The 26639-nt window shown below is 36.0% G+C and overlaps 1 protein-coding gene across 1 annotated transcript; it reads right to left on the bottom strand.

The window, feature by feature from the left end:
* Positions 1 to 8001: 8001 nt before the first annotated feature.
* On the bottom strand, positions 8002 to 26417 carry LOC106133014 (homeobox protein HMX3-like). Its single transcript, XM_060951089.1, has 3 exons — positions 26134 to 26417; positions 17196 to 17302; positions 8002 to 8645 (listed from the first exon to the last, which is right to left on the bottom strand). Exons 1-3 carry the CDS (start codon positions 26415 to 26417, stop codon positions 8002 to 8004), a joined length of 1035 nt encoding a protein of 344 aa, XP_060807072.1.
* Positions 26418 to 26639: the final 222 nt, after the last annotated feature.

Raw genomic sequence — 26639 nt, 5'->3', positions numbered from 1 at the left:
GAGAACAAGATCATTCTACAAGGTCTACCCCACAGGATGAGTTTCAAGAAAGCAACATACCTGAAGAAATCAGTTCTGATGATAGCATGAAGAGTTCAGAAGACCCAGATGAAACTTATATACCTCCAGGAGATATATGTTTGGAACAGGAAGAACAGAGAAACATCACGTTACGTCCACGTCGGAATAAAAACTGGGAAGTAAATTTCACAGAGTTGGAAATACCTAACACTTATGAAGAAGCGATGAATAGTCCAAATTGTCATCTATGGAAGAAAGCTATAGTTGAAGAACTTCAGTCACATGAAGAAAATCAAACTTGGATACTAACTGATCGAACGGAGAAGAAGCCTGTTTCTTGTAAATGGGTGTTCACTATAAAGAAGAATAGAGATGGAGAAATAGTCCGATTCAAAGCTCGACTGTGTGCACGAGGATTCACACAAGTCAAGGGCGAAGACTATAATGAAATTTTTTCCCCCACTAGCAGGTACGATTCCATCAGGGTGCTGCTGAGCATTGCTGCAAGAGATGAACTGCAAATCGAGCAATTTGATGTGAAGACAGCCTTCCTGTATGGTGAGCTCTCTGAGGACATTTACATGGAGGTGCCTGAGGGTTTGGAAACACAGTCTTCAAAAGTATGTAAGTTAGTTAAATCCATATATGGCCTTAAGCAATCATCGAGATGTTGGAATGAAAAATTTTGCTCCTTTTTATCTGTTTATGGTTTTAAACCATGTCCATCTGATAATTGTGTATTTGTAGGATATTTTAAAGATGTCAAAGTAATATTAATTCTTTATGTTGATGATGGATTATTACTGGCTAAAAGTAAAGTTGTTTTATCTGAAATAATAAAAATATTTATGCAAACATTTGAGATTAAGACTGTAGACTGTAATTCATTTATTGGAATGGAAATAGATAAAGGGAAAGATTATATTAGCATAAGTCAAAGCCAGTATATTAAAACAATAATAAATAAATTTAATTTGTCAGATGCTAAGAGTAGTAGTACTCCCGCTGACGTAAATGTAAAGTTATCTAAGAATACAGTTAGTGATGAACCTATTAGTTTCCCATATAGAGAAGCGGTGGGAGCATTGTTATTCTTGTCATCAATATCTAGACCTGACATAGCATATGCTGTAAATGTTGTTAGCAGGTATGTCAATAGTCCAGGTCCTTCACATGTTACGGCTGTGAAAAGAATCCTACGTTATTTAATTAATTCGAAAGATATGTGCATTGTTTATCAAGGTAATATTGGATTAGTCGGTTACTCTGACTCTGACTTTGCAGGTGATATGGACACCAGAAAATCTAATACAGGTTATATATTTTTAATGAATGGAGGTCCTGTCACTTGGTCTAGCCGTAAACAAAATACTGTGGCATTATCCACAACAGAGTCAGAGTACATGGCTGCTAGCGAAGCCGCTAAAGAAATTTTATGGCTTAGGCAATTTCTTTGTGATATTGGGGAGCCACAAGGCTCAATAACTTTAAATGTTGACAATCAGAGTGCAATTAAATTGATAAACAACCCCGTGTTCCACAGAAGAAGTAAACATATAGATATAAGATACAACTTTATCAGAGAGAATGTTACGAAGAAAATTGTCAATATCAAATATGTTGAGAGTTCGAATCAATTAGCTGATTTCCTAACCAAAGCATTGCCGGCAAATAAATTTAATTCAATTAGAGATAAGATTATGAGAAATGTTTAGTGTGCCTAATATTTAACTTCCTATAAACTTGGAATAAAAGATGTATGTAAGTTAAGAGTAAAATAGATTATAGCTATGTATTAAGAGTTATTTGTATTTGTAACTAACCTCATGTAAGTTAGAATGTTTATTAAAAAATAAAAATAAAAAAGGAAAAACATTTAGTTGAAAGCAAAGTGATTGTTATATGTCTACCTTATAAATTTAGGTGGGAGTGTTAAATGATTATAAATTTATAAAGTGGTTCATAGGTGTATCTATAAACATTTCGTTACCAACTGTCTTTGTAAACGTACATATTTCCTTTTTCCGCCACTAGGTGCGCTACTTTCCTTGTCTCTGCCCTCTTGTTTTTTTGTAAAGTGTAATGCAACAAGTAAATAAATAAAACATTGGTTAACAAGAAATCTACGAGTTTAATTGAAAATATTGCCAATCCACAATATATAATTACTCAATTATGACGGTGAAGTTTAACTACAAGTAGGTACTTAATTTTTAATTTTATGTATTTTACATACTGACAAGATGTTATCCCATCTACGTGTTTTATAAACATTTTTCATTTAAGTTAGTACACACATCATATTTGATTAAGAAGTTACGATTTTTCTCTAACTTATTATCCACCTAAAATCATTATTTGCATTTTCCTCTCCTATAGGTAACTCTTAATCTAGTCACGTAAAGCTATGATGACTTTTGTAAATTCCAAAATGTTGTTTAGTCAGAACTCAAATTAAGACCTACTTATCATCCTAGTGCCTCATATTCTTTACTTTTTTTTCAACACGCAAACGGCCGATTGACTAAAAAAAATACTCTGTGTGCGTTCCAAATTCAATTTCTACAATAAAGTGACATTTTTGATAACAAAAAAATGCCGGGAATCAAATGCGTCAGTCGGAGCGTGGCGACAATTCGACCGAACAATAAAAATAAAAACGTTCCAATTTCAAATTTAATTAAATTAACATTCCGGGATGCGCTCTAAGGAAGTGTAGGTTTTATTATGATTTGTGTTATTCAAATTCCCACCTTATTTAGATTATCTCAAGATTCAATTCATAAAACAATGTAGCAAATAGAATGACGTAATTAGCCTATACAATTACATCAACATTTTCTATCTTAATTCTTTCTAGTTAAGAATGATTTTTGTCTGGAAGTTCCGATAGCGTGCGATTCCGTGAACGCATGCCAGTAATTAGAGGATTGTCGTGATAAACCAATGTAATCTCTATTACTTAGCGATAAAATCCAAATTGCTTTATGGTAATAGGCCGGGTTCGTGCCACAACGTCGTTTACACAGTTTAGTGTTTTGTAAGTTTTTTACGACGAGTTGTAATCGAATTAATATCGCAAATTAAAAAGATAACTTCATAAGAGGTCGATCATTGAAATTAAAAGAATATTAATGATAGGTTGTCATGTTTTGTGTCCAAGTTTTGGATAGTATCATTTACAAAGAGAGATTGCATTGATAAAGATGTTGAAGATTAAAATGACAGAGCCATTAAAAAATAAGGTTTAACGATAAAATGACTCAATTAACAATAAAAGCGTTATCATTTTTTAATTAAATTTATGTTAAATTCTGATCTTTGACACATCTATACCTGTCTGCCTATAACCAGATTAAATACTCAATTATTATAAATGTGTCTACCCTTTCAAAACCACTGTACCGATATTCATAGAATTGGAAATAAAGGCAGTTCACCTATGTGAAGAAAGAATACCTATGCCTAAGAATACATATAGGTACCACGAACGGTTGTGACATAAGTACGGACAAAAGGACATGACGAAAATAATGAGGGTTCTTTTTCCGCCATTTTGAACTTCGCACGCCATGCGGCACTTTTGCAATGGGATCACTTCAACTCTTTCCCATACATACATAAGTACATAAAATCACGCCTCTTTCCCGGATGGCAGAGACTACATCCTTTCACTTGCCACGATCTCTACTCATACTTCCTTCGCTTCCTCCCCATTCATAACTCTCTTCATGCAAGCTCGGCGGTTTCGGGTACTCTTGACCTGACCCTTTACCATGACGTCCTTAATTTGATCAAGATACGTTCGTCTAGGTCTTCCCACTCCGACCTTTCCCTCCATACTCTCCTTGTATTTACTCTGTCTCAAGGATGTAGTTATAGTCGACTACGGGAATAGGAGCACATACTAGTGCAAGCTCCCATGCTGGTCTGGTCTATCATCAAGGCTTACAGTTCAATGTGGCCTTTCAGCCTTTTTCAAGGCTGTTGGCTTGATATGTATTTACAATATAAAGATTTTTTAGTGGACAGGTGGTAGAATATAAAAGCCACGCCAATAGTCTAAGGAGAGACGCCACACAGGTTAACTATTTTGGAGAATTATAAAATTGCATTTTAGACGATAACACTTTTGTCACATCCAAGAGGCTTTTGTAACTTTCTTTTTTAATTTTGCCAAATATTGGGGAAATAAATTCTACCTTTTTAATTTAGGTATGTAACTACTAAATTGTAGTACAATCGTGCGTGCTTCATATTTTGATAAAAATTTCATATAATAAGTAGACCCGTGACAGTAGAAATGAATTTTCTTATTTTTACAGGTATGAACCATTTTTTTTAAATAATATCTCTAGGATATAGTTTTATTTTTAAGTTGCTCTTTTTTTTTATTTGCCTTTGCTTTTAAACGTCAATATTAATATTATAAAGCTGAAGAGTTTGTTTGTTTGAAAGCGCTTATCTCAGGAACTACTGGTTCGAATTGAATTTTTTTTTTTTTTGTGTTGAATAGAACATTTATCGAGGATTGCTTTAGGCTATATCACATCACGCTGCAACTATTAGGAGCAAAGAAATAATGGAAAATGTGAAAAAAAAATGGAGGAAATTATTCATTTATGAGGACTTCAATGATGCCCAAAATAACTATTCCACGCGGACAAAGTCGCGGGCACAGCTAGTATTACATATTTATGGCCCTTGACAAAGTGTCGGTATCCGGGCCGGATAACAACCGGATGCGGTCGCCCGGCGCCGCGTGCCTCCGTTTTGCCGCCCCCTAAATGATAAACATCGGATGACTTTAAAAACTATTTTGCACGCGACTGTACACCATTTATGTTATTTTTGTGTCATTAGATTTATTTATTAGCTTCCCCGTGGGTGATACATCTAATCTAATAATAATATTACAAACAAAAAATAGTATATAAATATTTTTATATATTGATAAAATTTGGTAATAATTTAATATACTTTTTTTACTGCCTAAGTGCGGGTCTGTAGTTTGAACATGCGCTAAATAAAATTTTTGAGTATAATGTATGAGAGATAATAAACTTTCCTTTTAAACCGTCTTCAAAAAAGGAGGATATCGATTGGAGGCGGTTCTCTTTTTACCGAAGCTATTTGTACAGTAATGTTATTATAGCATAGATACAGTATACAGCATAGTAAGTAAGTAATTACTTTACGGTATACTCTACCTCTGCTACAAAAACATTATTTCCCGCTGAAATTTTTGGAATGCATCTTTATATTTAACTTCAATAATGATTTACCTAATAATCCATTTTGTGTTGTGTTAACTGACATTAATCCCCACAAACAATGTATTCTTCTGTCCACATTCTAATCTAATTCCATGTTTGGATTATAGTGAAGTTGGCATTATGAAGAAATTGCTGCAGTGCAGTTTGTTACACCTTCTTCTGCACTAAAGCTTTGGAAGCGGCAATAAACTTAGTTTACAGACATTTATACGTCGTCATCCAATGTTCTGAAACCAAAACATGTGACAATTATTAAGTGATTTTCGAAATACCTCACAATGTTGAATAAACAATATTTATTTTTAGTAGGTAAGTACTTACACTCAATAAATAAATAATAATAAATATATACCTACGGGACAAATTACACAGATTGAGTTAGCCTCTAAGTAAGTTCGAGACTTGTGTTACGAGATACTAACTCAACGATACCATAATTTATCATAAATACTTATATAGATAAACATCTCAGACCCAGGCCAATCAGAAAAAGTTCTTTTCTTATCATGCCCTGGCCGGGATTCGAACCCGTGGCCTCCGGTGTCACAGACAAGTGTACTACCGCTGCGCCACAGAGGTTTTATTATTGTCAAAAACCAGGACGAATGCTCTAATTTTTTTTAAGGACAAATGCATGTGCATTTTTCCATCCCTAAGGGACTCACGTGTCGCCGTTTAGCGGCCACCCTCGGCCCCGGTAATTATTTTTATCAGATTAAAGCTAACATTTTGCACGCGATGTTACCTTTTTTTATCTGTTGCGTTTTGATGTCATTCGATTTTTGAATTAACCTTCAACAAACCTTAAATGTGACTGGCAAGCATATAGAAGAAAAACGGCACTAGGTGGTTATATTGTTAGACTATTACCTGTGATCCACAATATAGATTACTAGCTGTGCCCGCGACTTCGTCCGCGTGGAATAGTTAATTTGGGCATCATTGAAGTCCTCAAGGATTTGCGTTTTTTTACAAATTTTACATTATTTCTTCGTTCCTAATAGTTGCAGCATGACGTTATATAGCCCTCCTCGATAAATGGTCTATTCAACACAAAAATATTTTTTCAATTCGAACCAGAAGTTCCTAAGATTAGCGCGTTCAAACAAACAAACAAACTCTTTAAGCAAACAAACTCTTTTAACAAGCTATTTATAATATTAGTATAGATTTTTATTTGCGGTTCGACAACCTTATAAGGGGTAAGATCCTTCCAGTCGGTTGATTCAAATTACCAAAAAATTTTTGAAATATTCTATATACAACCTTATACACAGGAAGGTTTTTCACTCTAATTATTTTATCTCATAGGCTTCGAAATTCGTTGTTACATAAAATAATCTAAATAAGCACGGTTTTTAACGAGTTTCAAGCAAAGTTTTGTAATTACCTTTAAAACTAACAAAAAATATTGACTCAGTTTATTGTCCAAACTAACTTTGTCTTTAGTCGCAAATTGTCCAATTTAAATACTCACCTACCCTAGTGTTCATTTTGCACATTTAGTAGATATTTTAGAAGAGGTAAATAAAACATGTAAAATATTGCATATTTCGTTTTAATCCCCATTTCTCTTCAGCATATAATAATATAATTATTGTTACAATGCAATTTGACGAAGATCTCAACTACTATCAATAAATAACATCGATATTTAGAATTAAGCATTATTTAATTATTTATGCTAGTAATAGTACAAAATTACATAGAAGCATGGCAACACATTTGATAAGTTATTTTATTTTAGGAGCGCTATTTTTTCATTTTGCGTTTTCTTGAATACTTAAATACGCTTCGTGTTTGTTTCGAAAAGATAAATTCATTCTATTTTTTAAGGAACACCTTTTATTTAAAATAGAAGAGCTCGGAAATATTATTTTTAATTCTTTTGACAGCAAACTGTTTCGTGAAATAACACCCCTGATGTTAAAATTGCGAGAGTCAGAATATTTTAGAATGGCACACGAAAACAAATATCGAAAATAATGATTCAATAATATTAAATTCTGAGTATTTTTAACTTATGCTTTATCAAAACCGGACCATGACATCATTAATGAAACTTTCGGATTATTTTAAATAAATAATGATTTCGTGTGAAATAATAAGTATATATTTACAACATTTTGACAGACATTGATACAACCCGCAAACATAAAACCTGTGAATTATTTCGATATCAATTCATTCGATTTGCGGATTGTAAATAACTTTTGATTCTTAAAATTTTCTGTTTTGTTTTAAAAAGTGAATTCTATTGATTTAAGTATAAAACAGATTAATAGAAGCATATTCAGTCCTTTATCCGTATATTATATACAAAATTAACTAGCCTTATCGCAGATAAATACAGAATTTTAAAATATTTTATTTACACATCATATTTACAACATGGATTTTTTGTACGTTACAATTTATTTAAATCTCGATTATTCTGTAGTTACATTCTACAAGTTAAAAATACTAACATTAGCTAGCTTATTACAGGCTTAAAACGTATCTATACAATACAATAATAGCTAACAATTTTTGAACGATTTTTGGCTTTGACACTTGACTAGTCCTTTCACAAAACGTTCCATTCCGTTCCGTTTTTCACTGGGACTGTTTGGATATCAGAATTTGCACTGAACGATTCGGCGTTCTTAATTCAAAACATTTGGCCATCCGCACTGTCAGTCCTGCGTGCGGAATCAAGCGAACACTACACTAAGCTTGAAAGCGGTGCTCTAGACGTTACTGGCGACGACGGCAGCGGCTGCAGCTGCTGTGGCGCTTGAGGGGGGAAGTACACCCCCGGTTCGTTCGAAAATTGAGGATGCATTGGCAAAGGCGTATGCGGCATTGAAGTCGGTCTAGATTCGTGGTACAAAATCGGGACGCGCACCAACCGTTGGGCGGCGTGCGCCATATTAGCCGCCTCCAGCTCCGCCGCCAACTGTCTCTTCCATTTATTGCGTCTGTTCTGAAACCAAATTTTGACTTGCGTTTCAGTTAAATGCAGACTAGCGGCCAGGCCGGCGCGTTCGGAGCTACTGAGGTACCGCTTCATGTCGAAGGTGGATTCCAGTTGGAAAACTTGTGAGCGGGAAAAAACGGTTCTGGTTTTTTTCTTTCGTTTGCCTAAACTCGCGTTGGGGTCCCGTTTTTCGTCTTTATCGAAGTCGTCGCTTTCGTCGACGTCCGGGTCGGAGTCCTGGGGGTCTTGTTGTTGGGGGTACAAGGCGGGGTGGAGGCGGGGGGAGCGCGGGGAGGAGCGGGAGGGCGACGGCGGGGTCTGCGCTCGCGGGGGGGAGCGTGGGCGGGGGGACCCTCCCGCGGAACCCTCCTCGTTGGTCGTGGAGTCCTCTGTAACAAGATTTTTCTTTATAAGTGCGATGCTTTCAGCCCATAATTGGGCGGATTTAATAACCGTGGGTTACGTATAATGGGCGCTATTGAGAGTAATGCGCGACCCTCGCTACAATGGTGTTTTGAACGAGTTATTATGGAGTTATATTAATATGGGACCTTTAATTTTCTGTTTCTGTTTATGGGAATATATTTGTATTCTGTAAAAATAATTTTGGTAATTGCTACCCCAGGCTTCATCACCTACCCAACCACGTTGATTTGTATTTTTGCTTGTAACAAATAACTTCTGTACCGATTTTGATGATTTTTGACAAAACGATAGACAAAAACTTTAAGGGTAACACAGGCTACTTTTTTGGAAATTTCCATTGCACAAGAGCGAAGTATACTGACATTCACAAATATACCAACCAGTACCTAATAAGGTCAGAACCTTGTTAACTCAATAGACCAAAGCAAATTAAGGATTACAGCTTCGTACAAACGGAACTATCCAGTTTAGATCCAATTACAAAAGAAATCCGTTTAAACCTACTTAGCGCCCGTGATTAGGCAATTTAACGGTTATTTTGACTGCTTCAAAACAAGAGTGTAATGTTTTCATGGCTAATTGAGGAAAGATTTCATCTATTTGTCAAAATTTAAGACGATTTAGACGGTAAGGGAGACATGTGTACCTCATTACCTCGTATTTCCGGACTACGGGTATCCGAACGCCAATCAATTGTTATTATATCGTATGTGTAGTGTAGGTTATAGGTATATATATATATATATATATATATATATTAAGTATAGGTTTATAGTATAAATGGTATAGGAAGTATGTTTATTATACATTTTTATTATCACACCCACACAAAGGTTCTCTGCTTAACCCAATGGTAGACTGTTAGATACTTAATGCAATTAGCATTAAGTCCGCCTATTGTACTTTACAAATTGCAATTGTTACAATAAAGAATAAATAAATAAATATATATTTTTCATTGATTTTTTTATGCCTTCTATATCAAAAATTCCTAAATAAGCTCTAAACTTTTCGAAAAATATGAAACAAAAATCACACAAGTGACAGTGTTCTACTCGTATATTTATTTAAATTGAAATTTTACAATTAAACTTGAAGCCGATTCATGATACCTACATGAATCACTACAATCATACTCAAATTAACCTACTTTTAACTTAATCATAATGGCATTAAGTCTAAATTCATTTGCACTTTATTTCAGCTTATGCACTGATAAGTCTACCGATGTAAATAGACCTCATAGTTGCAAGGACTTAGTGCAAGTTCAAATACCTTTATAACTGGGCAGTGTTCTGATTGATTTTAGAAGCCATTCCGCATAATCCTTTGTTACTGGACGGTAGCTGTTTACACAAACGCTTAGTAGATAAGTACTTTATAAGTTTGCGTGATTTTACCGCTGTATTGCGTAATATTACGGCATTAGACGGTGTATTTCATAGTTATGAACTAGTATTGGTTCTGAATATACGAGTAATGGATTATTATTAGTGGCTAATGGATATAATTTAATTTATTATTCATCACCAGGAACATTTAACTACCTCATACAGCCTACCTTACTACCGAATGAATTTTGCTAAAGTTTGGCATCTATCATAATTGTGTATTTTTCTTTAGCGGTCTGGGTTAACCCTGGGAACAATTAAAAATAGAAACAAAATAAAATTCCAATTTTATTTAATGTACGCGTAATATTCATTTTTCTTTTTTCATAATAATAAGTAATTAAAATTAGTATGTGACGATGAGTAAAAATAAAATATTTAGTAACCCCGTAATATAAAACCATGTGACAAAATTGCACGAATGTGTGAATACAGCATAAATGACATACACAGAACAGTGATGAAAGTCAATCACTTATTTAAAAAAGAACAACAAGCCATAAATCTAAATCTGAAAATGCATTCGAAAATTAAACCGCACATGTTACCGAACGCGTCACAGCAACGTTTTTGGCGCGAAGAAACGAGTGCAAGCGGGACGAAGGTAGTTTTGACGTTTCAGTGTTGCTAGCTTATAGTACGTGTGTAGAATGGTAGAAATAGCAGAAAGCATTGTTCGGTCGGTTTGGCCCGCGTGAAATCCGAGGCATTGTTTCCACGATGGGTTTTGGAAAATTAAAGTTGGAGTGGGGTTGAGCGGAGACGTGATGGCGATTGCTTGTTTGTGTTTGTAGTGATGCGAATAATGCTTTCTTTTTGATGCTGTTTCGTGAGGTTGCTCTCTTATGTGTTTTGCGTAATGAAGACGGTAGATGGTTGTTACTAGACTTTATTGTTTTTAGCTATAATTATGGAAGTTTTTATGACAAAATTTAGATTTTTACACAGCTTGATGATAGTTCCTTTAGTCTCACGGCTTTTTAAATAGTTTCCATTATAATTACAAAATTGGAGCGGGTGAGCCTTTGCTAATGCCTTAACTGCATTATTCTTTCTCATATTAATCAGGTTACAAAATAGTGCCCCAGGTGTACCTAAGAAACTCTCCAGAGGTAAGGGTGCACCCGGGGTTAAGAGGCCGAAGAAATGTATAATGCCCGACACCTTATTTAACACAAAATGGCAATAAGCATATAATAATAGTCGGCGATGAAATGACGGATATCACTCTATTGTCTATGATAAAGTAATCGTATAAAATATCGCCTCTTTACAGAAGAGATAGGCAGAGACTGATCTTTTCGCTTGCCACAATACTTAACTCCTTTCGTACTCGTTGTAACTCTATATTAATCGATTGCGGAGGTATCGATTCGTGTCACGGTTCCCTGCACATTATAAAATGGAACAAGACGGACCGATGACACCGCAACAACAGATTACGCACATGTACGGATTCCTTAGGGCTGTTGATTTCATAATTATTATGTAGGGTGTATAAATACATACTTTTAATCTTAGATGGGTTAGTAATCTGTCACTATTTGAATCTCAATAAGCCTACAGCTGAACGCGGCCTGTCAGTCTTTCAAGACTGCTGGCTTTGTCTACACCGCAAGGGATATAGACGTGATGGATGAATGGATGATATTGTATGTAAAGCTGAAAATATTTTGTCAAGAACTCAGTGGTCGAACGGTTAAGGTTAGGGGGGCTAAAATGCGTAACTTATGCATGTGGTTCAAATCTTACCTCGCCCATGTAAGTACCAATAATTATTTTCTGAGTTATGTATATTAGTTTGAGAGCTAAGCGATCCTCTCACGGTCAGGGAAAACTTAGCTTGGCCGCTGCATGGCTCTCGTGAAAAATAAGGTCGAGGTTAATTTTTTAAACTCATTCCATTTCTATATAAAATTCGCTTGTGTTTCCAACTGAATTAACCCAATATATTTCGGTTGACCTTTAAATATATTCAATTAGATAAATACAAGATTATTTAAAAAAAAATAAGGTACCTGTGTCGAATATGGCCAGCCGAAAAATATGGCCACATCCTAATATTACAAATACGAAACATAGTTAGAATCTGATCGTTGCGCGCCATGTTGGTGGCCCAAGGTCGTATTTGAACGGCGCACCCGCAGGGCGCCCCACCCTCTCCACAGTCGCTCAACGGGCATCACAGTGGAAAGGTGCATCGCTGCTCTTAAAAATCGCAAGTAAGTTTTTTGCTATATTTCTTTAGTTTTTCGATTTAGTGCATATTTATTCACGTTGTCAGGTGGCACAGTTATCGTATTTCGATATTTTCTTTGTCATTTATGAAAGTATCCATGTGTTTTTGGTCAGAGTGAGGTTAAGCATAAAAATCCTATGACTGAAAATATAACCAGCAACTGGCCATATTGCATGTATGATTTTTTTCATTCTTAGTAACATTTTCTTTTTTAGATATGCCGCGATACAAAAGTAAAGGTATTCGGAGTAATTGGTCAGAAGATGACATGAAACGAGCAATTGCCGCTGTCAAACGTGGTGTGAAGATATACACGGCTGCCAAAAACTATAACATCCCAAGGCGCACGTTAAGACGTTATTTATTAGAGAAAAAGACTACGAAGTCTACTTTAGGCAGAAAGCCGCTTTTAAACGAAGCACAAGAGAGAGATTTGGCTTCCCGTATTATCCGTTTATGCCATGTGGGGTATCCGCTAACACAACGGGTACTACGCACTTGTGTCAAGACGTTTTGCATTCAAAACAATGTTTCAGTATCGAGTCGAGGCTTAATGGTTGGACGAGATTGGCTAAGAGGTTTTCTAAATCGACATAAAAATATCAGTAGAAGAAAATCTCAAAATCTGAACCCGGCACGCGCCGCAAAGCTGAATAAAGTCGTAGTTGCTGACTATTTTGCCAAATTAAAAAAGACTATGGAAGAAAACGACGTTTTGAATAAACCTGAGAGAATTTTCAATGTCGATGAGAAAGGCTGTCAGCTTAATTTACATAAAGCACCACAAGTTTTAGCGGAACGTGGAACAAAAAGAGTACACCTAGTGGCGCCGGAACATGGTGAAAATGTGACTGTAGTCTCATGTGGCAGCGCTTTAGGCCACGCTATCCCCCCAATGATTTTGTTCAAGGGCAAAAGAATGAAACCTGAATGGATTGATTCTTTACCTACAGGGTCAATAGCTCAAATGACTCCCAAAGGCAGTATGAATACTGAAACGTTCGTGAACTGGTTACACCACTTCGCCAAATTTAAACTATCAGGACCTTGTGTTCTTATCTTTGACGGTGCTAAATGCCATCTGGACTATACCATAGTTGAAGTTGCAGAGAAATTCAATATAAAACTTTTCTGTCTTCCCAGCAACACAACACATGAGCTGCAGCCGATGGACAAATCGGTTTTTCATTCGTATGAGTATTATTGGGATGAGGAGGTTCTGAGGTACTGGTCTATCAACCAGGATCGTAAAATAACGAAACAAAGATTTGGAATTATATTTTCAAAGGTGTGGGACAAGGCTGCAACGCCGGCAAATATCAGAGCTGGTTTCGAGGCTACTGGGATTTTTCCATTTGATCCGCAAAAGATTCCCGAAGAAGCGTATGCTCCAAGTATCCCAACATACGATCCCACAATAACTGAATCTAATACTGGACAAAACGAAAATGAAGATCCTAATGATATTACTGATTCAAGTGTTGACAGTGAAAGTATTTTAGCTTGTTCTCATCCTAATTTGAACATCAGCGGTGATCGTTACACTCCAGTTCAAAGTGGTCACTCTGGCACCAATGCTAAATCACCAGTACGTGCCTTGTCACAAGACAATAATAACATAGCTACTGCACCTTCTTCACCTTCGAGAAATGATCAACTTAAGCTCGGTGAAAATATTCGTACTGAAGGTGACGATAGCGACGATGACGTCCCATTAGCAAGCTTGAAACAGAACAGCCAGAACATAGAAGCTGTAAAGGCAGTTTCGGATTTACTTAATGAATCATATGAATCTTTCAGTGCTATGTTAAAAACTCCGGTAAAGACAACATCTAGCCCAAAGACTGCTCCGAGGGCAAAAGCCATTAATAGTCTGGCTCAAGAACTAACGAAAGCAACTTTTGTACAAAAAAAATTGCCAGGTCCGTCCGGAGCAGCTTCTCAGAAAAGAAACACTTTGCCAGGGTCATCGAATAAAACTTCAAAAAAGAAGAAAAGTACATCAAAGTCATGCTCAGCTGCCTCTCAAAAAAAGAATGATATTCCTGGACCATCCAACATTACTTTACCAAAAAGAAAACAAGATCCTTCAAAAAGGAATAGAGCCTCATCAAACAAGATTCCTTCAAAACCGAAAAGTGGTAAAGGAAAAGCTAGAAAACTTGGTGAGTCTTGGTATTGCTTCGTTTGTGATCAAGATAGAGTTGCTGACATGCGATCTTGTTTTAAATGTGGTTCCTATGTCCATGAAGAGTGCGTTGGTTTGTCTGCCGAAGATACAGAAAATTTTATATGTCCCCAATGTTATGATGATTAAAACCAAGATACTCAAGTATCTTTATTGATCGTTCAAGTATCTTTTGTGCATTGTCTAATGCACATGCATGTTGTCTCTAGATTTAAGTTATCACTCTTTAGAATTTATGTGATTTGAAGTTAATGTCTCACAGATTTAGTCTTCTATTGTTATTGTTATTGACAATTAAGTTGATCTCAGAGCAAGCCAATTTATCTAATTAATAAGACAAGTAATTCTTAAGTGTTTTGTTTTAATTTTTGTGAACTGAAGTCAGAGACTGATGTTAGAATAAGTTTAGATAGGTATTAAATGGATCTCAGGCTGAGCCAATACATTTAGCACAGAAATTTAAATATTGTTGTTTTTCGCTAGATTTGACTTAAAATATTTTATAGAGAGTACTCGTACCTATACGATTTTTGATTATTAAACGTAAGATAATACATATCTGGACTGGTTTAATAAAAATACTTGAAATTTACAAATTATTTTATTTTATTTCATAACAAAATTATCCATACTGTAAATATGGCCACACCGTGGGCATATTTACATACACGGTCGGAAATATGGCCAATTTACCCCTTTTTAAAAAAATGAATATTATATAGAAATGATCAATAATTTAGCAATTTTTTTTCTATGTTATGAAAGCTAAATAGATAAGGTTTTTAGGAAAATATGCAAAGTCAGGCCTTTATCGCATAATCATTAAAAAAAATTACTCTAAACCTTAAGGTGGCCATATTCGACTCGGGTACCTTATTTTCACTTTTAGGATGTGGCAACCCTAACAAAGCTACACCGAACCGAGTTAGCTAATCGATTCGTCAGCTTGTTTCGAGTTTCAGTCGTGATTTCGTTCTCGGATTAAGCAGGTGTCAGCTTATCGACTCACAAAATCGATGAACCATTGGATTCACACCGATTTTTGCTCGAATTTTAGATATGTAGGTACAAGCTGTTGCCCGCAGCTTCATTCGTCCAGGATTTAGAGTTTAAGAGACCTATATTTGTAAATTGACGCCCGATGAAGATGCTGCAGTGTAGTTTGTTCCGCAGCTTCTTCTACACATGCGCTTTGGAAGCGGTAGAAGTTATAATTAGATTTAAGTTATGTGACGTCAATAAGTTCACACTTTTGGCTTTTGCTGATCTTACATAGTTCCCCCATATCGATTTTTCGGCAATATCATTTAAGTACAGATCTATCAGTTACTATTTTATTATTTGTAGATATGTATGGATTAAGAAAGATTTAAGCAAAGGAAACCACGAAATCGACATATGGTTACGTCTATATCCCTTGTGGGGTAGACAGACCTAACAGTCTTAAAAAGACTGATAGGCCACGCTCAGCTATTTGGCTTAATGATAGAATTGAGATTCAAATCAGGTTGCTAGCCCTTCGCCTAAAAAATAATCCCGAGTTTGTAAGCCTATCCTTTAGTGGTCATCCATGGAAGAGAGATGGAGTGGTCCTATTCTTTTTTGTACTGGTGCCGGGAATCACCCGGATGAACCATTCGATTATTATAATTAATATTCCCAACTCTAATTTCTAATTTGAATAGATAAAATTAAGATTGATTCGTCGGCTCTGTCAAATTTCTAACCAGAATAATGCAGTACTATCCGTTAATGATAATTGAAAATGCATCAATAGACGACTGACTAACTTAATCAATGCAAGCTCGTCGGTTTTAGGTACTCTTGACCTGACCTTTTGCTGGAACGTATCCAATTTGATAATAATGTTTCAAACTTGTTAAAATCCATTAACCGTTTCTATTAAAAACGGTGGTCTATTTAACGCAAAAAGAATTTTTCAATTCGAACCCGTAGTTCCTGAGATTAGCGCGTTCAAACAAACAAACTCTTCAGCTCTATAATATTAATATAGATTGGTCGGTATATACCTTATTATTTATGCCGTGTGGTCCCCGGCATTTATGAAAAGGACAACTTAATATTCCATGGATGTCGTGCAAATCAATTAAAGGAGTGCCTATAAAAACTTGGGGTTGGGACCTAGCATCGTATCACTATTGGAAAAACTCTATTCCACTTTAAAGCCATACAGCCTTTTAGACTTCGTGAGAAGTGACTATATGTATGTATGTCTTTTCAAGATTATTGGCTCTGTCTAACCCGCATAGGATATAGACGTGATTATATGTACAATACCTACAGGAATTTTTAATTAGACCTTTATTTAGAAAAAAAATACTTTATATTTAGATTCTTTTTTCTCTTGGCGTTAATTTGTTACTTGATATACTTATATGATAATAACTAGCTGTGCCCGCGACTTCGTCCGAGTGGAATAGTTATTTTAGGCATCATTGAAGCCCTTGAAGGATGCCCTTGAAGCATCATTGAAGGATGAATAAAATTTTCTTCTTCTTCAACTTCTTCGCACCTAAAAGTTGCAGCGTTATATAGCCTAAAGCCTTTCTCGATAAATGGTCTATTCAACGCAAAAAGAATTTTTCAATTCGAACCAGTAGTTCCTGAGATTAGCGCGTTCAAACAAACAAACAAACAAACTCTTCAGCTTTATAATATTAGTATAGATAATCACCTCTAGGTGGGGTGGTCCTCTCGTGAGGCCTCTGCCAATACCAGGGCGCAGGCACCAGGCCTCCGTACCTGCCGGCCAGGGCGCTCCATTGCGAGATGAGGCCCAGCCTGCAAATACAATCATTATTAATATAAGGTGCCGTGTGGTTCCCGGCACCTAAAAAAAAGAATAGGACCACTCCATCTCTTTCCCATCGATGTCGTAAAAGGCGACTAAGGGATAGGCTTACAAACTTAGGATTCTTTTTTAGGCGATGGGCTAGCAACTATTTGAATCTCAATTCTATCATTAAGCCAAATAGCTGAATGTGGCCATTCAGTCTTTTCAAGACTGTTAGCTCTGTCTACCCTGCAAGGGATATAGACGTGCTTATATGTATGTATGTATTAAAAAAAAACAAACGTCACAAACGTGATTTTTTTCTTTTATAATAATAAATAAATACAGGACAAATTACACAGATTGAGTTAGCCTCGAAGTAAGTTCGAAACTTGTGTTACGAGATACTAACTCAACGATACTATATTTTATAATAAATACTTATATAGATAAACATCCAAGACTCAGGCCATTTAGAGAAAGTTATTTTCTCATCATGCCCATTTATAACTATGTACTTACTATTTTCTTGTTACTGTGTTAATTTCTATGCAATAAAGATATTACAAACAAACATATTATTATAAATTGTCGTGTGGTTCACGGCATTAAAGATTAGGACCAAAACATCTCTTTACCAGGGATGTAGTTAAAGGCGAGTAAAGGAATAGGGGAACATTCATTTTGTGCAAGGTTGCATGTTGGTCTGGTAGCAAAAAGAAAACATAGTGAGTGCCAGCTGCTTCTCTTCCTGTGAAAATTGTAAAAGTCAATCAAGGGAAAAGAAGACAGGCGATGGGCTAGCAACCTGCCACGATTTGAATCTCAATTCTATCATTAAGCCAAACAGCTGAATGTGGCCTGTCAGTCTTTTCAAGACTGTTGGCTCTATCTACCCCGCATGAGATATAGACGCGATTTTATGTATGTATGATAAATATTAAAAAGCTGTTCTTCCAACAATAATTTACAACTGAAATCGAAAATGAAAATCGAATATAGTTTGAACAATTTGCAAATATCACTTTGTTGCATTCCAAAGAAAATACATAAGTTCACAAAGTTGAAGAAAGCATGTAAATCTCACTACCATTCAATTCCAACAATCGTCAATAGATAACTTTCCCTTTAAATCAATACAAACAATCTAGCTGAACAAAAAGTGATAAATCACTTTAGCGAATGAGGCAAAATACTTGGGTAAAATACTTGCTAGTTATCGAGAACAAGCTTTCTCGCTTACTCGCTATCGACGTATAAATATCGATTGAACAAAGGGGATTGCGGCACTACGCTCTTGGGAGCGACTAGTGTTGGGACGAGTATCGATACTTTTTATCGTCACTTTTACAAGTTGCCCGAGTCGCATCAAACTGAAATTTCCAGTGGAAATTTCATCGAAAATTAGGCTATGACTTACACCTCGAGAAGTTAAATGTATTTAAACATTAAATACACAAACTTAGGGAGAGCATACGATCTTTATTAGGCCACAATGTAGAATTCATGGGCGAGTTCTTTCAACAATAGGTCGCATTGCAAAAAAAAAATTTTTTTTTTTGTTTGTAAATAGTATTCAAATTAAGACTTTTACTTCAGCCTTAAAAAGCCCAACAGTTGAATGTGGTCTATCAGTCTTTTCAAGACGGTTGACTCCGTCTACCCCGCTCCTTGCGATAGACGTGATTATATGTATGTATGTCAAAAAGTTTTACCTCGAAATCTCAAAGTGCAAGCAAAGCCGCAGGAAACAGTTAGTACATTATATCGATGCACATCACACTATCTAATCCACACATCAATTAAATCTAAGTACCTACCGTGTCTATTATGCCATAACTCTACGCGTAGACGACCGACTACGACCCGTCGTAGACTGTCTACGAATGCTACGAGCATTGAAGTTACGCGGAGCTACGAAACGTCTACGAGATTGTTATTTGCTTTATTCATCTATACTAATATTATAAAGCTGAAGAGTTTGTTTGTTTGTTTGAACGCGCTAATATCAGAAATTACTGGTTCGAATTGAAAAATTCTTTTTGTTTTGAATAAACCAGTTATCGAGGAAGGCTTAAGACTATATAACATCACTGTACAACTTTTGGAGCGAAGAAATAATGGAAAATGTGAAAATACGGGGAATATTATTCAGCTTCAATGATACCCAAAATAACTAGTCCACGCGGACGTAGTCGCGGGCACAGCTAGTTCATTATAAAATGTATTTTTGACACTAGTTATCACACGTGGCTTTGTTTATGTACTTATGATACTATGAGGAACGACAATAATTAAGTACCTACTACAGAAGGTATGATTTTAATCAGATTGATTAATCATACCTTAAAGACTTAATTTTTATTTATAAGCTACTATTATTTGCTTCCTGCTAATGACTTAGGTACTTATTTAAAAATGCTCCCCCACAAATTATAATTTTTATCGATATTTCATATAAAAAATCGATAAAAATCATCGACTAGTTCCCAACCCTCGACATACCTATATTGCAGCTCGCGGAGTTTTATTCTGTATCGATTCTAGAAGTAACAATCGCTTTTATCGCCAATATTCCACGGTGAGCGGCGCCGGGAGGCAAACTAATAGAGAATTGTTGCTTATTGTTTGCATTCCTGAAACTTTTTCCGACTATGTTTACAAGTATCGCTTGTTTTAAGAAATGTTGGTTTTGTGGTCCCAATTGAGATATGAGTTCTTCACTACATACATACATATAGGCACGTCTATATCCCTTGCGGGGTAGACAGAGCCAACAGTCTTGAAATGACTGAATGGCTACGCTCAGCTATTTGGCTTAATGATAGAATTGAGATTCAAAAAGTGACTGGTTGCTAGCCCATCGCCTAAAAAAGAATCCCAAGTTTGTAAGCCTATCCCTTAGTCGCCTTTTACAACATCCATGCGAAAGAGATGGAGTGGTCCTATTCTTTTTTGTATCAATTGGTGCCGGGAACCACAGCTCATTAGTAATTTATTATTCAACATATAAAACAATCGACTTTAAAATTAATTACATCAATGTTCAAATTACTAAAATTCGTACAGATTTCGTACAAACTCATAAAAAGAAAATCCTTAATATCCTACCACGTGGCTTACTACACAATAATCAAACCCTGAAGCCAAAAACGGAGGTTCCCTTTTATTGAACCAACTCATTGTAACCATCAGAAATTGAGTATAAGATAACGTATTCAACATAAAGGCCCTCAGACTGAATAGCCATTATCCAACCGAGCTCCCCACATAAAAACTTAAACACACAATCTGTAAAACTCTTTGTAACCCCGTATCATCCCTCAGGGCGCAGAAACTTGACTCGAGAACCCTTTTAAAAAACGCTAATTACCTTCCAACTAATAAAAATCAATTCTAAAGTTAAAAAAATACCAATCTGCATTGATTCTTAATCCGGCTGAAGTTCGAAGCTCAAATTCCATTACACGTTAAGGCAGAACAACTTGTGATTGGGCGGCTCACCGCGCTCTGATTGGCTGTGTCTGTAACCCCGCCCCCCGCCGAGGGTATAAAAATCGATGCGCCGCCGTTTCATACTCTTTTTAGCACGGCGCGTCGCCCAACACTTTTCCGTTGTTGCTAATAATGGCGTTTGTACTTTCTTTTATGGTTTAAAGTGTTTACTTGTATCCGTTGTCCGTGCAAGCGACACGGGAGCCTTTTGTTAGTTCAGATAGGGTCTGAGATACATTTAAAAGCATCTCGGTATTCCCATTGTAGTTTTCTAGGTTGAGTAAGATAGTTGAGACTATTCAGAGCTCCTTGATAGCACTTAACAACAAAAGGAAGTGTTGTCGACGCTAACACAAAGATTTAATCTCAATGTTGCTGGATTTTCATTTTCACTGTAGACAGTGTTATTGGGTATTTTAGGTTACCTGGATGTTTAAAGTCCTTAGGAAATGTTTACACGTTCCTATAGTTCTAAGCTAAGCTAATATTCCTTATTCAGAAACGGTTATTAAAGATACTTTAATAACTATATAGGTAAAAATAATGAGATATTGAACCTGTTGATTAGAAATTTACTTATTTAGAACTTGTGTTAAATATTTTTAAATTTTATTGAAACTCTCTGTTAGATTTAAATAAAGCTTCCATTTTTCTATGAACTACGATTATCGTAACAAAGATTTTTTTTTTAGACTATCATAAAAACTAAGCTGTTTCATATTAAAAGGGAAACTAATTATGAAACCTCCTTTTTGAAAGTGTCTTAAATAAACCATCAAAAAAAATAAAGATGTCGTCTTCATATAGGTACCTACAATATCGTTCTTTTTCAATTTCAATAAATCTTTCCCCGGCCGTAAAGTTAGACCCGGCCACCCCAGGCTTTTAAATTCCAAGGGGCTTCCCCTAAACAAACATTCCTTAAAAATCTGACGCCCTTATATCAAGGCTAAACCCATAAGTAGGTAAGCGCTTCCCCTAACTTAAGACGCACATAGACCTCAAATGTGCTTACTTAGAAGAAGATGCAAGTTAGGAACGTTTAGCGGACATTTACAAACATACATACATAGGTACCCTTGAAACAGTCTTGAAAAGACTGATAGGCCAATTTTTTTAGCGGACATTTAATTTTACAAATATAAGAGCTCATTCGATATTATTGTAGGATGACTACTTTAATCTGGAAAAGTTTAACGATCATTGTATTATTTGTTAAAGAAATAAAAGTTACTGACGTTTATTAAAAAACTTGAGCGTCTAAGGAACTTTTTTGGTCAATTAGTTTGGTCCTAAGATAACCTGCTAAGATTGCGGAGGTCAGATGGAAGGCTTTCAAAATGATTCTCTGGAATCTAATCTTATACATTTTGTATGGTTAAAAAGACGCGCCCCGGGCTCCATTCTAGAGAGGTGAGGATGTAACCAGGACTAACGCCAAAGGAAGAAGAAGTGTTTAGTCCAAAGATTCGATTTGCAGAGAGAGGTATAATGGCAATTAGCTATTCTACATTTTTAAGTACTTACATTTATGTAAAAATAAGATATTTCTATACTTTTAGCCGTTAAAATTACGTTCTAAGCTATTATAATTTTGCATATAACAACTGTTTTTGTAGATAGTATGTTTAATATATTGTGTGAAATGATTAAGAAGTTACAACGACGGCTAAGTAAGTTATGACTTACCTACTACTCTTTTTTACGCTAAAGAGTTACAAATATCTACACATCCTAACAAACTTTCGCATTTATAAAATCAATAGGAACGAATTCAATAGAATTAATCTGTCAAAACATTGTATGCGTCAAATAAACATAAATATATACAGGACAAATACAGGACAAATTACACAGATTGAGTTAGCCTCGAAGTAAGTTCGAGACTTGTGTTACGAGATACTAACTCAACGATACTTTATTTATAATAAATACTTATATAGATAAACATCCAAGACCCAGGCCAATCAGAGAAAGTTCTTTTCTCATCATGCTCTGACCGGGATTCGAACCCGGGACCTCCGGTGACACAGACAAGCGTACTACCGCTGCGCCACAGAGGCCGTCAAACATGTTTATTTACATGTCCACATAATGATTCCGCTAGTAACTCTCGACTTGTACCATACGCCATTGCATTAAATTATTTATATTAAGAGTGCGATCGCGCCGTTGGACCATCCAATCCGCGTTCGAGTTATTTTATATCCTTAGTCGGCTATTACGGCGGGGAGGCGCTTGCCAGTTAAAGGGAAACGGGTACTTGGCAAACGTTTTTAAGGTTACTATTGACAGCTTTTCGCCAAATCTCGCCAAATTGGATACGTTCTAGGAGAAGGTCAGGTCAAGAGTACCCGAAACCGACGAGTATGAAACATGCAAGGATCGTAGTAATTAGGAAGATGTAGTCTCTGCCTACCCCTCTGGGAACGAGGCGTGATTATGTGTATGTGTGTAGTACAAATAAAAATATAAAGTCACCCCCTAAACAGGGGTGACTTTATATTTTCCTCCACCCGGCTTACCCGGCCATCGTAAATAACTCCCGGATATCCGAGTCACGTCTGCTTTATATAGTTTTCGCCCGGATATAGAATACAAGATAAAATTCAGGAGAATAACAAACTTTTGGTTGATATGTGTATTTTTATATACAAGTTTATTTTTCAACTAGTTGTAGGTAAAATATATTCATTTTTAACGGAACAGAAAATAGTGATATATTACTATGTTAACGGAAATTAAATATAATTGATCTTATCTTAACGGGAATTTATGTTTTACGTGGAATTAATTAAGAATAAAATCTTGTCGATATAAACTTCAAGCATCTTTAATTAGCGAAATAAAACCATGAAATTTAAGAAAAGAAAACCTTCTTTTAATTTCGTTAAAAGCCAAATAACAAGGCCGCTTGCTCTCTATTTTTCTTTTAAATTCGTCTAATTAGCCATTTAAAACTGGCTGGAACACGGATAAACAACGAGATTAGAAAAAAAATACAAGAAAAAAGTTTAAACGTCAGGATTGGGCGGGAACAATGACAGATCGTTTACACTGTGTACAAAATGTCGGCCGTCACTGCAAATAATTAAGGGGACAAAGTGGCAAGGGAAGATGTTTACATTAGGTATATTTTTTTTTTAAATTTTCGTTTGAGTTTTCCGTTTGGTTAATTGAAATAGGAATCCCAAAACAGTCGTGATTAGGGATGAGCAAAAATGTAGCTATAAATCTAAAATTAGTAGGTATATTGATTTTCTAATATTTGTGCTAGATAAACTATATGTACCTTACTGATTTTAACAATTTAGGTGGTCTGAAACTTTTCAATTTTATAGTTCTATCGGAACATACGCTACAATCTACACGTGAGCGAAACCACGGCCGCATGCTAATTAAAAAATATACGACTTTTAAATAAATTTCAGTTTAAAAAACAGAATTCTACAACAAGCAACTTAATATCGATTGATCGTTAGCAAGACTCAAGAAATAACACAGTCAGATAAAATAGCATTTCATCTTTGCGCGGAAACTTAGGGAAATGTCAAGAAGCCGTGTCAAACAAGACATTTTTCCTAATTTGACGGCAAATAGCCCGGCCGATTTACCCCATTTCTCGGACTTTATGCCTTGTGTTGCCAGATAAAAGGGCCGTTGGTTACCCTGTAAAAGGGGAAACTACTTCTTGTAAGTCTCGAGTTGATTAGATGGGGTAATGATGTACCCTCTTGTGGATTAACCGGATAAAAGATGTAGGGGTTTTGTTTTTATTACGTTTGTTAGTTTTCGGCTTATTCCGCCTTTTGTCGGGTGAATTGGATTTTGGTGTTGATGATTTTTGGCTTCGTGTGTGATTTAATATACGTTTTCACGAAAATATAGAGGTATTAAGTATCTAGTCTTAGTTTTCCCTTGTTATTTTTTGTCATTTTCATATTTTTGTAGCTCTAACACACAAACTTACCGTAGGTACATTCCTTAAGAACTGACAGCATTTATACTCAAGATGGCATAATACTTCCTTTTCCTTCACCCTTTCACGTATACTACTCGTAATGTGGGTAGAAACTTACACAATCAAGTAGGTAGGTACTTAAATATCAACAAAGTTGGAATTGAAATTTTAATAGTGACAGGTTGCTAGTCCATCCCCTAAAAAATGAATCCCAAGTTTATAAGCTTAGTCATCATTTACGACATCCTAGGGATAGAGATGGATGAATCCCATGTTCAGTCCAGATATGGAGAGGTCCTATTCTAAAGTACAAGAAACCGCACGGCATATGGTTTTTAGAACACTATGCTCCCATTATCCTATAAGTATATTCAGCGGTTTCAGCTGGGTGGAAGCCGCCACTTAAAGCGACCAATCTGTAGACAATACATTGCATCGATCTACCGCGGTCATTATACAAGTTACTCAGCCGGTGCCTCGTTCAAACGAGAGAGTTGCATGAACAAGTCGCTAAACAAATGTTGCTCGCTTAATAGTCGTTAAAATAATCGTGTGCTGCGAATCCTATGGGGAACAGCACTTTTCTAGGTTTAAAGGTAGCCTTTTTAGTAGTAATCCTGAATGTAAGCTAAATTTTAAGTTGTGTGGTAAGATAGACAAGCTGTGAAGTATCAACAAACACTACAAGCTCACTTGAATTTTATCAGATTGCTATCAATTTACAGGGGCTGTTTTAATAATTCTCAGGTTGTTTTATTTATTTCTTAATTACGCATAATATAAATTGTTAATAATACAGAAAAATAAGTAGATTTAGAAGCATCATTTTGCTGCGTCTTTCCAAGTCAAGTAAAGACTTAGCATCTATAAAAAATTGCCTCACAATTTCTTATTTTTATCGTTGAACTGTCTGCAAAATAAAAAAAAATCTGTTTCATTATGTTAGACGGACGAACATTAAAGAATATTTGCGGTGATACTTCCACGATCATTATAAACTTGTTCAACTACTACCCAATTCGTGCAAGTGGTATATTCAATGCAAACGAGGCACCACTTTGGAGCTGGTTTAAGTAATTAACCGCCAGTGCCCGACTCATAGAGATTGAGATTATTGGTCAATCTACTAATTTCACTGAACTTGCCACAAAGCAGTTCAAAGTCACTCACTTGGCCTTCATCTGCTTGTGAATTTACAAGAAATTTCTGCATAACTAGTAAACTACAGCGTCTTTTCATAGAAATGTAAGCATTTAAACTAACTAAACACAACACATGCCGTGTGGTTCCCAGCACTTAAGAATAACACCACTCCACATCTACCCATGGAGATCTTAAAAGGTCAAAATCGTTACAAAGGAATATATCTTTAAAAAAACTGACCTCGACAGCATAGCATCATTAGCATTCCCGAATTGATTAGCCACTAACGCGGCCTCCAGCACATTATCCCTTCTCGGCTCCGCTCGGTTCAATATAGAACTAATCGAAAAACTCGTATACGGCGCGCTTCCCGTCGCCTTTTCTTCTCTATCCTTCTTCAGCTCATAGAAGGGACTCTTCTGGTCCTTCCTGGTCGGGGAAGAGGTGATGTCTGGACTGCTTGCCCCGGAAACGACGTTCACTTCGATGTCTCGGTCGTCTTGAGATGACACAGGTGAATCCATTTTTGATCACTGCCTCATGATACGGTTATCTGAAAGAAGATTTACATTAGTCTTTATTAGGGTTCCGCACCTAAACGACCGTATATTTTTGCTGTCCGTTCGTCGCCAAGAATCTCAGACGCCGTGACGGATGGACAATGTTTACAGATAATTCCTGTTGTCGAAATAACAACAGATTACCTATCTTTATGCCGTGTGGTTCCCGGCACCAGTACAAAAAAG

Source organism: Amyelois transitella, chromosome 23, assembly GCF_032362555.1.
Source record: "Amyelois transitella isolate CPQ chromosome 23, ilAmyTran1.1, whole genome shotgun sequence".
NCBI classification, from domain to species: Eukaryota; Metazoa; Arthropoda; class Insecta; order Lepidoptera; family Pyralidae; genus Amyelois; species Amyelois transitella.
The sequence above is the reverse complement of the archived record's forward strand: the minus strand, read 5'-3'. Positions and strand labels throughout refer to the sequence as shown.

Excerpts from the sequence above, each read along its gene's own strand:
- LOC106133014 (XM_060951089.1), bottom strand. The coding sequence starts at position 26,417 with ATGGATTCACCTGTGTCATCTCAAGACGACCGAGACATCGAAGTGAAC. Across the intron at positions 17,303-26,133 it reads AATGATGCTATGCTGTCGAG|GCTGGGCCTCATCTCGCAAT; the intron begins GTCAGTTTTTTT and ends TTGTATTTGCAG. Across the intron at positions 8,646-17,195 it reads GAGGACCACCCCACCTAGAG|AGGACTCCACGACCAACGAG; the intron begins GTGATTATCTAT and ends ATCTTGTTACAG.